This window comes from Pygoscelis adeliae, unplaced genomic scaffold (assembly GCF_000699105.1).
Source record: "Pygoscelis adeliae isolate BGI_AS28 unplaced genomic scaffold, ASM69910v1 Scaffold167, whole genome shotgun sequence".
Lineage (NCBI taxonomy): Eukaryota > Metazoa > Chordata > Aves > Sphenisciformes > Spheniscidae > Pygoscelis > Pygoscelis adeliae.
In genome coordinates, this window is record NW_008825428.1 from 8,095,005 (window position 1) to 8,113,949 (window position 18,945).

General features: G+C 35.7%; 1 protein-coding gene across 1 annotated transcript in view; it reads left to right on the top strand.

Moving 5' to 3' along the window:
• The window catches only part of SH3RF1 (SH3 domain containing ring finger 1), a 91,083-nt gene that overhangs the window by 45,093 nt on the left and 27,045 nt on the right, over positions 1 to 18,945 (top strand). Inside the window, 3 exon segments of the mRNA XM_009330706.1 lie at positions 8,632 to 8,907; positions 10,270 to 10,365; positions 17,675 to 17,977. Coding sequence (XP_009328981.1) covers positions 8,632 to 8,907; positions 10,270 to 10,365; positions 17,675 to 17,977 — 675 coding nt within the window.

An 18,945-nucleotide genomic window follows, 5' to 3' on the forward strand; every position in this document is an offset into this window, starting at 1 on the left:
AGGGAAAGAATTTAACACTCAGATGTGGTCTGTATTTTGGTAGTTTTCAGAGGGGGGTTTTTTTGCCTCTTCTGTAGTTTGTGATTTTATGTTTGTATAACAAACAAGCAAAAAAAGCAAGTGATATTTAAGAATTTGTATTGGCACAGGAAAGTTGTCACACTTCCCATAACAGATTTTGGATGGGGAGTGTGAATAGTTACGAAAGGCATTTACTGGGTGACTAGGCAAAATGAGGCTTCTTGCTAAACACAGAAGTACTATCTAGCAATTAGGTATTTTGAACAGTGGAATAGTTCTGTATTCTGAGCTTCAGTGATACATATCTTGGAAAACTACTCGAGACATACTATTTCTAAGTCTTTTACCAGGTCTTCGACAGGCTCTTAACCTTCATATACTTTATCCTATGTGATTTTTTTTTTATTTGTTCGCTTCTTTTCTCACGACATTTTTCTGATTCACTTTTCTTCTTCTCTCCTGCCCCCCGCCCCCCCCCCAAAAAAAAAAAGTCTTTGCCTTAGGATTATAAAGATAAGTCACTTTTCTCAAGCTGGCTAGAAAAATAAAAGTGCAGCAGTGGATCAGTAATCTCTACTGCATCTATTTTCCATTTTCCAAAGTGTTCTTTAAAAAGATAAAGTTAATACCTGTGAGGTAAGTTTCTTGCACTTTTATAGGTGTATGTAGAGAAAGTGGAAACAGCAAAACTTTCCAAACCACTTAGTGTTGACCTACCTTTGTAACTTTGGATGTTCATAGGGTTTTTAGTGTTGACAAATTGGATATGATTGGGCAACACTAGATAGATTTTAACACCCCACCCCACACTGAGACTTCTTCAGGGATATACAGTAGTTAGTGGCAGTTCGGAGTAGGTCTAGTAAGTCCAACTACCCAGCCTCACAATTATACTGCTCCTCTAGATGTATGCTTGCCAAGAGGGGTGGGTATCTTTCTTTTTCCTTCTTATTGGAGTATGCAGTATTCTGGTCTTAGAAACCATAGGTGGTATTACATGAAAACAGGATGCATTGGAAAATACACTGTTAGAAGAGTTTAAGTGGAATGGAATGAACTTATGCTGCATATCAACTTGACACGCTTAAAGAGATTAGGAGAGCCACACTGCTGTACAGTGGCACTGGGACAGGAAAAATTAACAGTTTGATGGACATATCAAACACCAGTGAGTCGTAACATACCAAGAGAAAACCAATGGGGATAGTAGCATTTACAGACTGACCAGCGAGGTTGGTATAACAGCTTCTAAGAGCAGATCTTTAAAGCAAATCGTTGCTTTTGGAAAGAACTATTTTATATAAACATCTTAGCTCTACACAGTGCACACTTTAAAGTTGTGTTTAGATTCTTACAAGGATCTGTTTTTTTCAAAGCAAAATGGTTTTGTAGTAAACAATCAAAAGGTTTTGAAAGACTCAGACTGAAATTGTTTGTTATGCATTGGCTTTCCTTTTGAAAATCAAGAGGAATACAAACTCAAATTCTTTTCTGCATCTTGAAAGTTAACCTTCTCAGTTTTTCCTGTGCAGAGCAGTTTCCTCACGCTTCTTTTTTTTGCCCGTGGAAAGAAGCAATCTTAAACCTGTCAAGTGCATACAGTTAAAATATTTGGAGACATGCAGTGTGCAGGATATAATTATTTTCTCCTCTCCACTTTTTCCTATTTTTTACTTACTCGTTTGATTATTTGGAGAGCTTAGTTTAGTGGAAAGTGTTCAACATTTTCTTTACTTAACAAACCTCGGAAAAGTAAGTAGCTGATAACTTTGCATTTCGGATAGGCAAAGGAAAGAAGGTGGCATTCTGAAGACACTCATTTTTTCATTTAAAAAAAATTTTTCAAAAACACAGGTATTGCACAGGAAGGGACTGGGCTAAGTGCCTCCGGAAAGCTTTGTAAATGTCCGTTTCTAACTTTCCATATTATTAGTCTGATTGTTTAGGCCTTAAGGCAACATTTTTAAATTCCTTTCATTCTCCTGTATTCCAGCTTTTAATTTCAAAAAAACTTTGTGGGAGAGAGTTGCTCATAGTTATATTAAACAACCTTATATTTATTTCTTGACATCAGACAAGAAAAAATGCCAAAATGTTTTCTTCTAAAAGCTGTTAAGACAGAGGAAGCAAAAAGAACTTTCATAAACTGGCTACTTTAAGCAGGTCATTGATAGTTTACCTCAAAAGAACACAGAAAATTGTTTACGTAAGGAGAGGAGCTATCTTTCTATTACAAAATACAGGGTTTCTCTGAGCCTGTGCTGTGAAGTTCTTCAGCAAGTTGCCAAGAGTGAAGTTAACTGATAAAGGCCTCAAAAGAGTCAGGCAACGGGCTCTAGGAGTGCTTGGCATTTCAACCTGCGTTAGATGGCTGAAACCTGGAAATTAATAAAGAGTATTCTGATATGTCACACACTATTACATCTAGAGCTAGTACTGGTGTTAGTTATCACATATAAGCATTAGAGAAATTTTATCATATTCTGTAATAGTTAGCTAGTAGCAGAGAAGCTTTGCAGGTCTACTAAACAAATTTTAACTTGATGGTTTAATTAAATAATTGTAAAAATACCATCCCATTTCTTCATTTATCAAGAACCTAAAATTTTTACTGATGTCAGTTGTTCACCTTTTCTAGAAGTATAACAAATATGTTGGCTTGATGGTGTTTTTTATCCTGTGTCCTGTTTTTTTCCTAAAGTAATCTTTCTTCAAAATTATTATTGTTATGTAGGTCATGGTTAAGTTACACACAGATGGGTTTCAAACCTGGTCTCTTTAATCAGGGTAACCTGGCTAGCTAGTTTCCTCTCGATGCACAACTTCTACTTTTATTAAAATCAAAAACTGTACCAAGCTGCAACTAACCATATTTGAATATGGCATTTCAAAACAACTACAAATTTTTACTGTTTTAAGTCAAATGTTGGTTATTTATTTTATGTGTGCTGAGAAAAATGAGATTTACATTTTTCTGAGTACAAATTTATACAATTTTATAAATCAGTACAGTATAAATGTACTGATTTACATTTATATAGTACAACTATATCATTAGAAACTAGTAGAAATGAATATACTTACCAACATTAACATTGCTCACTTCCTTAATCTAGTGAACTGTCATCTAAAAAATACTGTTTCACTATATTCAGTAGAGCAATAGTAATTCATATCAGATGATACCAAAGGTTTGTTTTTATGGTTATTACAGCATACTGGCACCTTGATACAGCCTCTTGACATAAAAATATCTTACATTTTTATCATTCAGATAGCAGGAACCTCAGAGGCGCTTTAACTAGAAATAATTTCATTTTGCATTGATGACCTCTGTAGTCTTCCAAGATAGTTCTGATGGTAGAAGTGTATAAAACTGATTCCACTAACAATTTAGTGCCAGATACAGATTAATAATGCTTGAGTTGGCCTTTCTTTGAGCAAATCTGTCCTCGTTTGTATTGTTCCTTAGATGAGAAAAATAAATGCAGGGCGCCAGTTTTTAACATTCTGCTTGAATTATGGAGACACTTTGTGTTCTGGAACTTGAAAAGAAATGGGGAGACTTAGTTTCAAATGTTATTGCCTCTAGGTTGGTGTGTTCTGCAAAACTGAGCATTTAATTTGTTAAGGTGAAAGCAGTATACCTATAGCCTAACATAGGGATCATGTTTCTTTCCTTTAAAAGGAAATCCTACTGAAGGAAATGCATCTTTTAATATAAGCAGTTTAAGAAGGTCTTCAGTGAAATATTCTTATAAGCTCTGTGTCTCAAAATATGTGAAAATTTAAATGCAGGTACAGAAAGAACAAAGGAGGCTGAAACAAAGAAAATGGAACTAGACAGAGCAGGTGGCTTTAAATTAAGACTTGAAAACAGGTATTGGAGCCAGCAAGATGAAAGAGACGTGAAAAAACTATAGGTGCAAAATGGGATGTCTTGTATGTAGGACTGGACAGCTTGGTAAAGGCCAAAGAAGGCAAGAAAGCAAAAATACACATTAAAACAAGTAATAAAAAGGACGCATTTGGAAGATTTGAGTCAAGAAGGCAACAATATGAAAGAGAACGGACTAGAAGATTAAAAGAAGCAATATTATCATTTAAAAAGTTTGAATGACTAGGAGTCTGAAGAGGAAATCTCGGGTATACCTGTACCTACTGGAGAATGTAAACATAAAGGACTTACTCGGCCCAAATCTGCCTTGCAAACAAATTGACTGCAGCATATTAACAAGCTCCTTTCCTTATGTAAAGGCAACTTTTACTGGCAACCAAGTATGTCTTACAATACTGGTTCTTTGGGAAAAAAGAAGTTAGACTGATAAAAGCACCGCTGTAGCACTAGACTTGCTGTACTTACAATTGCTGTGTAATTGGAGATTTTTCGTAATAGTTTCTCATCTTGTCCTGGTTATTAATGTGACTGTTGGTTTGATTTAGGAACTGCATGGAAAGAAAATAAAAAGATAGATTAAGAAAAATCATTTTTCTGTCTTTACTTGTAAGAAAATTGCAAGTAACTGATGATCATTAAAGATCCTCTTGTAACATGGATCAAAATATTAGTAACTTCCAGTTTTGAGATTTTCTGTAAAGAAAGGCAGAAGTTATTTAGGAAAGCTAGGCATAAAAACTGCTGCTGAGGTGTCCGAGCAGGCTAGCTTTTTTGGAGGCTGATAGCGCTTTGGTTGTGCACGTAGAGTGTTTCAGAAATCTTTTTTGTCTGTCCTACTACTAACATAAATAGTACTTCTGTAAAAAGAAGGCTTCCTGGCCTCTTGAAGACACTCAGTGTCTGAGAACCTCAAACGGGTGAAAATGTCATAGATATTCTGGGTGAATTCAACTGGTTCACAGGGAAGCCCAGGCCACATCCCAGTCTCACAGCTGGAGAACAGGGAATGCCTTGCTTGGAAAAGCGACAACCAGCAGCACCGCAGCCAGGCAGGCTTGGAAGGAAACAGAGATGAGATGACCCAGTATTTGTTCCATTCATTTCCTTGGGAGGGGATTTACTATTTTTGCTACTTTAGCTTATGCTGGTTTTCCAAGTGCAGTAAGTTATACAATGAACACTGTTTAATGCCAGTGTAAGCATATTTACATTTGGGCTTCTGCCACAGAAACTCCTTTTTAAAAGGAAATCGGATCTCGTGTTTCTGTGCAGGCATAAGTTTCTCTTGGCTTAAGCTCATGAAAAATACATACAGTTGCATATTGTCCATTAAAAAAAAAAAGTAAAGTTCGAAATAAGGTGACTGAAGTCAAAGTATAAATCCAAAGAGGAAAATTGTAAGCAAATTCGGTAGGCTTCTAAGACAAAATATCTGGGCTGGGAGAAGAAATCTGAGGGACCCAAGCCTCATATATATGAATGCATATGCATTTTTTCATATTCTTGTTAAGCCGCTTGTTTTGATGTCATCATATATTATTAAATTTATTTTCTTTAAAGGAATCTGGCATGTGAAATGTATGTATATCCATGCCTTAGCTAAAAATGAGTTTAAACAGTTTGTATATCAGCAGTAGCATTAGAAGTTCAAATATTTTTGCATAAGGATTTTGCATAAGGACCGAGGAAATAATTCTAAGAAACCTATTTTGTGTGGAGTCTTTCTGAGTTTTATATTTTAATTTCCTAAAATGGTTTTTGTCTGGGGGTTTTTTTTGTTGCTTTCTCAAAGAGCTGGCAGGGTAAATGGCAGCTGTAAACCTGAGGGTAGGCTGCAAAGTTTTTCTTCCAAAGCCTTCCTTTCATGTTTAGCCAAGTGAGAGACACAGAGTGAAATGTAAACGCGGCTCAGCGTATCCTCATGGCCTTCTCTCCTGGTGAACAGCTGGAGGGGCAGAAGGGGGGCCGAAGCCGCCCAAGGCTGCTAACCGCAACGGCCTGGAAGGCACCGGCTGTGAGCCGCAGCTCCCAGGTTGCTCAGAAGAGGAGGAATGCGAAGATGGTGCTTGAGGACCGTACCCCTGAGAATGGCGCTCCCCATCGCACCCGCTCCTTCTCGCTTCATACTCCCCCTGGGACAGAAGGAAAAGGCACTTGCTTTACTTCTCTTCCGAGTCGTTTAACCGTTTCTCTTTAATCCCTGGCAGTCTGACTGAGAACTAAGTGTGTGTTTTGCTGAACTTTGTTCTGTTTGAAATTACTGAGTGGAACCGTTTTTATTTAACGTGGGAAACAAGCTTTGCAGAAACTCAACCTATACACTGGGAAAAGAACTTCCTATAAAATATAAACAGATGTTTGTACATTTGAGTGAAGGTTGGTTTGTGGGAGGCTTTGTGATAAACTGCATAAATGCAGTATTGAGTTCTAACAATTAAATGATGACTAATTGATGAGCTTGGTCACTTTGACATGATCTGCTGTGCTGGCACTCCTGGTTTGTTTAGGTTTTGTTTGTTTTTAAAAAGATATTTTTTCTGACTCTATATTATACACACAGCTAATCTTAAAGTTATTCCTCGGTATAGGGACATAGAAGGCTTTCTCCTGGGACAATGGGGTGATTTCTGGGAGAACTCCAGCTATTCCCTCCAGTGCAAGAGAGATGCCTGTGTCTTGTAGTAGCCATAATTGCTTGGGGCCCTTTTTCTACCAAGCAATTCTTTGGCTCGTAATCACTGAAGGGCTGTAATTTTGTTTGTTTGTTTGTTACTGGGATGGAAATGGATAAGCAAGCAGTGTTTCCTTTCTTGTGTAGAGGTGTGTTTCTTTTTGCTTCCAACCTGTCCTCTCCCTCCCAGTTCTCTCTTTGCACTTGTCCTTACTACATCTACACTGACTGCTTCCTTCATTCTGTCTGTTTACTCTGCAGAGAGCACATAGGACTAAAAAATGCATACATACAATATTTTTTTAATTCTTCTATTGTGGCCATGAATTTCCCCCTCAATCAGTTGGGGCCCACAAATTCTCTAGTTGATGAGTCTTTTTTCCTATCCAGGTTTATACAGACTATGCCAGTGGTGTTTATATTCTGCACTGATGCAGTTAAGTGTGATCATGAAGAAAAATATTGTTTGCTTCAGTCTGAAGATCACCAGTTTTTGTGAAAATTACATGGATCCTGCTAATATAATAGTTTTAGTACCTATCCCAGATGCCATAGAATGAACTCTGATTTTCGTGTATTCATATGTAAATCATACGTATCTGTACCTATGTATATACATATGGTTTTCCTTTGACTGTTCGGTATAAAAAGAAAATTATTAAATAAGTTAATCTTTAAGATATTATTTATCCATTCATGAAATTATTAATCTGTTTATACAATCATACAGAAAAATTAAAGATGTCCAAACAAATTGGATTATATTGAAAGACAAAATTTTAAGTGTTAAATGTGAAATAAATTATCAAGCACTCTGTCTTCTGACCAATGAGACAGACTCGAAGCGGTAATTCCTTCTGAGAATTTCCTTGCATTGTGTGTGTACCTCTTGAGACATTGCAAGTGCAACTCCAATTTACAATCTGAGCTGGTAGAAGATTTGAGAGGAGAGATGTACCATGGGGTAGATGTGGTGAATAATATCCCCAACATTGAATTTCATTAAAATTTGTCTTTTCCATAAGGGATAGCATTAAAGATGTGAAATGCTGTGCTCTGGTTGACTATAAATGCTGTCTTTGCTATGGAAAGACCGTCTTAGTAATGCAGGTTACTGCTGTTTGCATCATTAAGGGGGTGAGCGCCCCTCTAGGTGTTTAAAGTTGGAGAGAAAAGAGAGTTTTGAAGGCAGTAGCCCTAATACTAGAGTTGTAGAGTTTTATGGCTCATTCTTGCAAAATGTGGAGGCACAGACTGAGCAACTAAAAAACAATACCTGCAGTATATGTCAGGGAGGATGACACCATATTATATTATAATCCTTCTGACATGCATTCAAGAGCGGCACCAATGACCTATAGTTTTCAGATATTATGGAGGAATCAAGTGAAGAAAACCCAAGGATACACACCTTCATCAGATTTTTTCCAGTAATTCCTTTTAGCCGTGTTTTTAAATAAATAAATTAACAGGATGAAATATCTCACCTTTAATAAAGTGAGATTTGTTTTTCAAGCTGGAAAACACCTCCCTTATGTCCTCATCCGTGGCATTCTGTGCCCATGAAATAAATAAGTTGAGGAAATAGTAAAATCAGGCAGAAAACATGCCTTAGAGGTCTTATAGCAAATTTGTTATTCTAGTGCTATATTTTCTTGCAGCATTTTTCTGTCAGATGTCTCAAGTGGTCAGGATACTTTCCAGTTTGTTTGGGCTTTTTTAATGTTTAAGCTTAGTGAATTAGTACATGAGGGTTAAAGTATTATGGTTTTTTGTCTCTCTGGTGTCTAGCAACATTGTAGCATTACTGAAAATCATGATGAAATTTAGGGGGATCTTAAAACTGTATAGAACTGAAGCTCTTCTGACACATTTGGGTAAAATCAGTAGAATCATTGCAATAAAATAATTTTATTGTGTATAATTTTACTTTGCAATTTTATACAGTTTCATTCATAGTCTCCCAAAGAATGTAATATAAATTCTATTTAGTAATACTCATCTAATTCTAGTGATTTTTTTTTTTTTTTTTCTTCTTTAGGGTGTACCTCAGTTACCATGTGCCAAAGCATTGTATAACTACGAGGGAAAAGAACCTGGAGATCTTAAATTCAGTAAAGGAGACATCATCATTTTGCGTCGACAGGTGGATGAAAATTGGTATCATGGAGAAGTCAATGGCATCCATGGCTTTTTTCCAACCAATTTTGTTCAGATTATTAAACCTTTACCTCAACCTCCGCCTCAGTGCAAAGCACTTTATGACTTTGAAGTAAAAGACAAGGAAGCAGATAAAGACTGTTTACCATTTGCGAAGGTAAAAACAGAATAAAATTACTATTTTCTTTTAATAATTTTATTCACTTGGATAAGAAATAAGACAACTGTTCTGTAGTCTTGTCTGCGTTTTTTTTTTAATGGAGCTGCACAAATATGAAAAGGGCAAGTAATTCTGCAGGTATTTCTCCTGCGTTGATTAGTTTTGCCTTCCTTCTCTTCCTAAATTACATATAATTTCTCTGAGGTTTTACTGTTGTGAATGCAATTTTTCATACTTGCAGTAGTAATGTTAATTTATGAGAAATAACCTATGTTATGAATTCAAAGTGTTCCATCTTCTAAAGAAACACTTAAATTGTTGAAGTTGGTACTATTTTCAGCTTTGCATTTAGTAAGCGTCACTTTTAGGATCTAGATACTAAACACAAAGAACTACTAAATTTTGTCATTCTATAATATTACTAGTTGCCTTTTGGAAAATACGACGTTTCTTCTTATATTGTTTCTATTGTAATTAATTTTCTGTCTTGCAAGGCACATAATGATAGGGAGTTTTAACAGGAATCAGAGCTGTTCCTTTTTTTCAGTTTCTGATTCTTTAGTTTATCAAATTGCACAAAAATGTTGCGAGATCAAATGTGAGCTAACAACTTTTCTACCCTTGCGCATTAAAAATGAAAAGGATGGCTAAAATTCTGAAAAGGAAAGATGTTAACGTGTGGACAGACAATGGTTATTACAACACAGAACAGCAATACTGTTGAGGATGATTGGCATTAGCTTGCATATTTTGCTGGAAAACTTTTTTTTTTTTTTTTTTAAATCTGCACTCTCACTTAAGTAAGCATATGTTTCCAACTATTTTAACTTGCATATGAAACAATTGCGTACCTCAGTATAAGCAAGAGCAATGTTTAATGTGCAGGTAAATCCTTTTTTTATGTAACATTCTCAGAACCATATCTAACCCAAATGCTCCACGTAGATGTGACAGAAATCATATCACTTACTAGTGTTCTTAAGTACTTAAGTAGACAAGCAACATCTAGGGAAGATTAGGTAATGAGTCAGTTGAGAAGGAAAAAGGTTGCGGTTCTGTTGATTAATGCCAGGGGGACTGATGAATACCATGGACTGAACATGTCAGGAAGTCTGGCACGAAGGACAAAGTCAGATGGCTGAGATTAGCTGTGGACAGTTAGCTGAACTCTGACAAAATAGGAAAAGGAACAGCTGGAACTGACATCAACCCCCAAAATGGCATGTTCCTGTTGTGGAGTGCCTTCTCTGCTGTTCTTGTCCATGTACTGCCTTCTCTGATTACCCATGTGTTATGGAGGGAAATTAAATTAGAAGTTTAATTAGAGCTGGGAGACATAATCACTGCATGTTCACACAGGATGATGTTCTGACTGTAATTCGCCGCGTGGATGAAAACTGGGCAGAAGGAATGCTGGCTGACAAAATAGGAATATTTCCAATTTCATATGTTGAGGTGAGTAAAGTTGGGCCCTCAGTAAGGTTGTGCCCACTGTTGTGTATTTCATTTTCTGAAAGGCAAAATAATCAGTACTGGTGATGATTCTAAAATAACCTGAGATATAAATAGTCTTAGACCTAAAATAACCTAAGATCTGTGTGCTTAGTTTGGGAAAGTTAATTACCTCTGCAGTTGAACCCGTGATTTTTACTTAGCTATTTGATACCTGTTTTCATTGAATGGAATTGGAATGAAAGTACTGGGAGGCAGTCACTGTGTTTTCTTGTTAATACTGGAGTCATGCAGTCAATCACAAACCACACTTAACCACAAAATGAAAGCAGTCGGCAAATCAGAGAAATAGTAAGCTTTGCGCTGTCCCTAATACCTGCCTCTCAAAACCAAATTAGCACAACTAGAATGTCAGAGAATATAGGCTGTTGTTAAGCAGGTAAAGCATTGACTTTTACATCCAAAAGACCCTTATATAAAATCTTTTGTATCTTCCTGCATTTCTCATATGTAATATGACAATTTACAGTGAGAGGTAGCCCTTGAGAAAGTTTTCCCAACCTTTTAAGGTTTGAGAGTTGAAAGCTATATCTTCTATATAGAAAGACATAGTTGATTAAGAACAGTGTGTACAGCTGCAACAATGATTATTAAAATTTGCATTACAGAAGGATATAGAGGTTTGGAATAGCGTTTGTCTTTTTCTGATAGGTATGCTATGGATACTTGGTAAGATACACTTCTCCCACTGAAGAGATTTTATTTAAATAAATGAGGCAGAACGATGAAAGAAAGAAGTATTTTCACATTACCTGTGGGATGAGAAATATGTACCTCCGGTCACAGAAGAAATGTGTAACCATACTAAGAATCAAGTCAGGTTTTATTAATTCAATTTCTGAATGCTCTGATGAGATGGGAACTTTCTAAAAAATGACTGTGTTCAACCAACATGGAATTTATTTTTTTTAAAGGGAAAATATGTATATTCATTTTTATAGTCTGATGTGAGGATCTTTATATCTGGGCATAGAAATTTTCACATGACTTAAAAAACAACAACAAAGCAAAAGGATTTCAACCTGCTTAGTGCAATTCTGGCTTCAGTTTAAGAAGTTTTTAAAAGCCAATTTAAGAAGTTCTTGCCCCTGGCTATTCATTCCTAGCTCCTTGCAATTAACTGCCCCTTCACTTCAGCCAGTAAAGGTTTTTGTGGTGCTTTTTAAAACTAAATCACTTAACTTAGCCAAGTTAGAAAAAGCCCTTTCCTAGGGCTGCCACTTGGGCTAACTATTTAGCGAACAACTCTGTTTCCATCTCTACAAAAGTTTGCAAAGTGGAGATACACTCTTGAAAAAAATTATATAAAAATGATATTCAGTCACAAAATGTGTTTCACTGTTGATGTTTTCAGACAAATTCCATCAACTAAGAAAATGTATCTTCAATTAACCCTTTTAGAACAGGCACAAGCACTTGTGTACACACTCGCGAATCCCCACTAAAATGATATGGGAAATCTAGAATGATAAATAATACCCAAAGAGATACTTCAGATCAGATAGGTGGTTTTTTTCAGTATATACTAAACCGAAACACATGCTGTGGTGAAGAGCAGTGAGATACGCGGAAAACTATCAATCTGAATTTTGAAATAGTGTTTTCTCAGATTATGTAACTATTGTTCTGGAAAATATGCAGACAGTTGATACAAACAAGTATATCAAACCATTGTTACGTATGTTATTATTAAAGACAATGAAGATGAGAAGTAATTAATATTTCTGAGGTATTTTTCATATAGTATTTTTAGTTATATTTCCCAATCCTGTAATCATTGCCTATTTTTGTCATAATGACAGACATATTTTTGCCTTGTGTATGTTAGTCCACATCCTTTTTATTTTTTATTTTTTTTTAATGTGAATTAGTAGCTGCATTTACTGGAGATTTTCTGAAGTCATTGACTTCAAAATGAGTGTAGTCTGTGATGTTTATTCTGTAGTATAGGTCTGATACTTGCCATGTTTCTTGTACGATGAGGTCACAGGATAAACTTCAGATACGTTGAAGTCCATGAAAACCTGATTATATTTGAGGACAGCTTTTTACGTGGAGGAACATTTTATGATTCAATGATTGCTAGTCTGCTCTATTCTTTTATATCGCCTTCACTTACTAACTTTGTGGTAATAATAAAAGCTAAGACTGAAAACATTTTGAGAAGAATTTTAATAGATTCCATTAAAAGTATAGTTTGTTAATTAAGTCACAAAACATTACCTCTTTGTCTGTAGACACAAAGCACTGTGAAATAATTACTTCTATCTGCAAATGAAAAATAAAGAATGCAAAACATTGTAAAAAATGAAATTCTGTTTTCTAAGAAATGATAAAACCAAACCAACCCTCTAGTTTTACTAGAGTAAGACCTGATTAACATACCTAAATTACTAGACTTTTGACTGATGGAATTTCAATGTGCTTGCATTAAAAGCAGGTCAACCAGGTTCTTGCACAGTGACAAAATAAAATGCAGTGAGTCTAGAAACTGTATGATTAAGTTCATAATACTTATGTTTATCTCTGTTCCAAAAAGAAAGATTAATCAGAACTAAACAGATAGTATTAGAATTTTTCTCTGTGGGGTACAGTTCTGGGTACAATATACGTTTCTTAGAAAGACCTCAAATTTGACATTTTGTTGTGGTTTAACACTTAGTAAACAAACTCTAAATCTAAAAAGTATTTAAATTTTTACAAGTTATTCAGCACCATACAGAACAACTAGAAAAATACAAACGCCCAGAATAGAAAAAGAAAAATCAGGGAAAAGGAATCACTTTTCAGTCAAAATGTCAGTAGAAAATAATGACAGCTTTTGTTTTCCCAAGTTAACGTGAACAGCTGGGCAACATCTTTGTATTAATCCAGCTCCTTTAGCTTTATTTATAAACAATCTTACAGAAATGTGGGGGGGAAAAAAACAAATTATCTAAAATGTTCACTGTAGTAGAATTTTAAGTTCATTGTCATTTTATACTACTGTATCCATCAGTTAACACAACATTTTAATCAATGAGAACGTAAGATTTTATGTACCTAGTGTGTAAGGTTGGGGTTTTTTATTAGCATCTCCTCCTGTACCAAACAGGAGTGTTTCCAAACATGTTTATTCTTCATTGTGTCTATACATTTTAGATTGGATTTTAGGCTGGATTTCTAGCATGGTCTTTTTTAACGTTGTACTTACTAGGCTAAACTTTGTCTATCACTGTTAAATGATGTGATCTGATCTAAAGTGCTTAGAAAAAAAAATCAGACTTTTGTAACAATACTAACTCAGAAGAATAAGATAAAACCTTTTATGGCAGCTTTCCTCTACTTTTTGACTGTTTTGCCTGCCCAGACCTTAAAACAGAAAATTTATGTAAAAAGTGAATGTTGTATATTACGCCTGAAAACAGAGATTGTTAATTTTGAGTAGAAAATTATAGTCTAATCCCCACTATATTTGAATGTGATAATCTCAATGTTATCATTCCAATGACAGCTTCCGAGCGTCATAGTTCTGATTAATTTCCCTAACAATAACTGCAATACAGAACCTATTTCATTTGTTTCAAAAATTAATATAAATGCAGCATTGCTCATGATTGTGATCTGTTCAAAATTTGCGAAATGATTCTGCTGGTTTGGACAAAATATATTTGTCCCGAAACTTAAATTGCAAAGCCGTATTTAGGTTTCTAAGCTATTGCCTATCCTCCAGGATGACGCTTAGCAAAAATAATACCATCAAATAAGAACAATGTTTACGTTAGTTCCACTTGCACTTTACTCTTTTGTTTCCAATTATATGTGAAAGTGAAATGTCTAGAAATAGGAATTTGACTAATAATGGTGTTAGTAATGTGGAAAAATAACTCCTTGACATATGGTGATGTACTAAAATTGCATAAATAAAAATTTTGGATGAACGTGGATGGAAAGATCGTTTGAAGGAGAAGATGGTGTTTTCAGTTCATTTCAGAAAGTGAAATATTTACATTCTAACTATCTAGGTGTGAGTGAAGAACACCTGAATTCGTTTGTAAAATAAGTACAGTAAAGCACAACTATGAGAAACCTTGAAAAGGTCTTGCATGGTAGTCTACTTGATAAGTTCTCCAGACAGCTGCAAGCAGGCAGAAACCTGTCTGCTAGCCTCGACCCCTACCGCAGCAGTGAGATGCGGCTCAGCCGGACGCCTCTGTTTTGCCCCATTTGGAAAGTGGTTCTGTTTCCTGGGTTTTGGCGGGAATGGCAATTGGATTTCAGACTACCTGTAACAGCAAAGATTCTGTTGAGTGGAACAACTTTATTGTTCGTTCAAATACGTCTGTTCAGGAAAACAACTGACGTAGAAAATGTGGGAATGGATACAGGGGTATTCGTTGCAGAAAGGAATGCTGTATTGAAACACTTCATAGCATGAGTGGGATGCATTCCCATGGTGACCTTGAATGGTTGCTAGCCATTTCATTGGAGAATGCATGCAAATTCTTAATTTCTCTTCTCAAGGAAGAAGTAAACTGCACTCTGCAAAATATTCTGCAACGATTCTGCTGTCCTCAGGTTGCTTCTACAAAAAGGCCAGTAATGTTTAGGTTCATGCTACTGTCCTGTGCTTTCTTCTCTACAGAAGAAAGCTCAGTACGTTGCTTATATTTGAATCAGTCTTGAATCAATCCCATGGGCGAGCCTTAACTTTTCTCTAATGTGTTGTTCACTGTATAGAAGTAATCAGATTCTGCAGGCATTAATAGCTTCAGGAGGTAAACAAACATAATTAGGTGTAACGGGTACCTCGGGGTGCTTTTAGCAGAGTGGCTTTTCGTTTTGTTTTTTACTCCTGGGTGATCCCTTAACTATTCCGATTAGATAGTTCTTGTTTTAGAAATGAATACTGCTTTTCTTTCTCTGATCTGCGTAATTTGCGAACAGGCTCTTTGCTAAATAAGGGAGTAGATTAGATAAGAATGGAAGTGGTTGAAGCCATTGTATAAGACAATATGGAAGACACAGATTTTCGGGAAGGACATGAAGAATTTCAATCTGAGTTGGAAAAAACAAAATGTGCGAAATACATAAAATGATTAGTCTTTGAAAAGTCTGCATGTTCTTCCAGGATAAAGGATAGGACCCTGACAGGATAAGTAGCAGAGCAGGCTTTTTTTGGTCTTATTTTCTACTTGTTTCGTATCCTTCAGCCTCATATCAGTGTTCTGTGATAAAATAACATTGTTTTCACTGGTCTGTTAAAAGTATGTTCACTCTAAATTTAAAATCTAATACATTAAAAAAAAAAATCTAAATAATGGTCTTGCAAGTTAATTGGAGAAAGCTGTATGGTTATGTCTTCTGTACTACACAAGTGGTACAAAATTATTTTGTCCATATGATCCATGTCCAGTGTTAGCAGGAAGGAAAATCTAGCGGCCACCTTTTTCTTAGGAATGTTTACTACTGTGACATTGTCTTCTCCTATCCTTCCTGTTCTCTTCAGCTGCCTTCTAAAGGACCAACAACAAGAACATTTAGGAAAAAATTCTACATTCTCATCTTTATATCCTTTTTCAAATCCCCCATTATGCCCCTCTTCCACTGCAGTATGTTCTATGTATTTCTTTCTCTTCAAGCTCTTCATAATTTTAATTTTCTTGCTGTTACATCCTAGTAGGTTTTTATGTCAACTCCTCATTGTTCCAGTAGTTCTAGTTTTGAACTTTGTCTGTTTCTTCTGTATATGCATGGAATTTCCTTCCAGATCTCATCTTTCAAATACCACTTGAAAACCTTTTCTATATTAAAAAAATATATATTCTTTTGTACTACTTTATATATATCTACTTGTCCTCAGAGGTAGGAAAGTGTTCAGGGTATAAGCTGTTGTCATTTGTGGGAGCTGCATTTAAATCAATGTTGATGCTGTCATGATTAATGATGTTACTTGTCTCGTAGAGTTTTGATGGGGTAAAATACTGCTTTAAAACTCTCCATGAGCATAGTATGTATCTTAAGACTTGTGGAAAAATGGGTAAAATAAATAGAAGAAATAATATGCTGAAGAATAGAAATAATACTTCCACAGAAACTAACTTCATTCTTTCATGCTGATCTTCAGAAAAGATTTTTCCCTTCTTTGTAATTGGCTAAGCTTATCCAAGTAACAGTGTTCATATTTAGTGGTAACATATTAACATTAGTTAACTTGTTCAGAAAATTGGTTGCTGGTGTTACTTCAGCTCATAAATAAATGAGAGCTCTGACATTATTATTTCCAATAGCTCTAAAATATAAATAAGATTTTCTGGAAATAAAGGGTTTGTGAAAAATGTAGAGGGGTTTGTTTGTTTTTTCCCCTCTCTTACATAGCTTACATTTCATTGTAAGAAGAAAATGTGTGGGATTCCACATTTCTTCATTGGAAAGGAAGGATTTGTTTGCATTTAATATAATATTGTTTTAGCAACTTAACAAATAGAAAATTTCATTGTGACAAAAATTCATTAGATAAGCTTAAAAAAAAAAAAAGTCCATTTGAGGGTTCTTAGGCAGAGAGATGCTGCCTCTGCATTAGAAAAGTCAGAAGCTTGAGAAGGTATTTCCACAGAATTGCCACTATACGTTTCTTTTCTCTTTATACTGTCTTATGCTTGTATAGCTACTTTTTGTCAGGCAATATACTGATATAGCTGGATCTTTAGTCTGTCCTACTTTGTTCTTAAATCTGCATTTAGGAAGCCTGGTTTTTACTCCTGGTAGTGTTAAAGATACGTGCATAAATACCAAGGGGTACTAGGAGTAATGTCTTCAAGAGCCGACAGGCAAAGGTGTGGGCTTATGTCATACTTGCAAACAAACAAAAAAAAAAGGCTTAAAATGAAATGAACATTCAAGAAGTTTTGTAATACAGATTTTTATATTATAAGGTCAAAGGGGACTGCTGTGATTTAGTCTGACTTCTAGATAATACAGGGAGCGGATATTGCTGAATAATAGGCTGGACTAGAGCATAATGTCCTTGATTGAAATGTTACCTCTGATGGGTAGTCCACACCAGCCCAACAGTAAGTGTGTTGAGTTTGTTGTGAAAGACTTGTCACTCTGTAATGACTAATTTGTAGAGCAGGTCAGTATGTCACAGTTTTAAGTTGCATTGTTTAAATTCTATTATATTATCAGTAAAAGGAAAATAGATATTTTTTTTTGTTATATTCAGGTGACTTTTATAAATAAAAAAATGCTAATGTGTGACTGTCTTTTGTAGTTTAACACAGCAGCCAAACAGCTGATAGAATTGGATAAGCCCTCAGGTTCTGCTCTTGACTCTGGAGAGGGTACCTCTGGGGCAGCCCACAACAATTCAACCCAAAAGCACACCGATGCTAAGAAAAACACCAAAAAACGGCACTCTTTTACCTCCCTCACTATGTCCAACAAGTCTTCACAGTCTTCTCAGAATCGCCACTCGATGGAAATTAGTCCTCCTGTCCTCATCAGCTCCAGCAACCCAACCGCAGCAGCCCGCATAAGTGAGCTGACGGGACTTTCCTGTAGTGCCCCTTCTCAGGTAATTTATGTGAAATCAAATATAAATCGTGTGTTTTTTTGGGTTTTTTTAAATAACTATAAAGGCTTCTGATCTTTTCAGATTACTTGCTTCAAATTATTAATTATATGTAAGTAATATTAATATATACTTTCACGAAGTTTATCTTACAACATGACAGCATTTAAGGAAAACATTTTACAACACTTCTTATACAATAATAGTAAATATTTTTGGTCTTGCAAGCTAATTTTTTTCACAGTTGTTAATTTCTTAAGTGCCATAAATATTTTTATATATTTACTTGCACATGCAAGTAAAAGGTAAATTCAACTTGAAAATTACATGAATTTCAGAAATGTACCATATTAATCTGACTTTAAGACAGGAAGTCTTAAAGGCGCAGGAGCAGGCTGGTCTTGCAAGCTAATTTTTTTCACAGTTGTTAATTTCTTAAGTGCCATAAATATTTTTATATATTTACTTGCACATGCAAGTAAAAGGTAAATTCAACTTGAAAATTACATGAATTTCAGAAATGTACCATATTAATCTGACTTTAAGACAGGAAGTCTTAAAGGCGCAGGAGCAGGCTGTCCCCATATGCCATAAGAAGAACGGGCAGGGAAGACGACTGGCCTGGCTGAACGGGGAGCTCTTGCTGGGACTCAGGAAAAAAAGGAGAGTTTACCGCTTGTGGAAGAAGGGGCAGGCGACTCAAGAAGAGTACAGGGATCTTGTTAGGTCGTGCAGAGAGGAAATGAGAAAGGCAAAAGCCCAGCTAGAACGCAACCTGGCCACTGTCGTTAGAGACAACAAAAAGTGTTTTTACAAATATATTAATGACAAGAAGAGAGCCAAGGAGAATCTCCATCCTTTATTGGATGTGGGGGGGAACATTTGTCACCGAGGATGAGGAAAAGGCTGAGGTACTTAATGGCTTCCTGGGGCCAGATGGGATCCACCCGAGAGTGCTGAGGGAGCTGGCG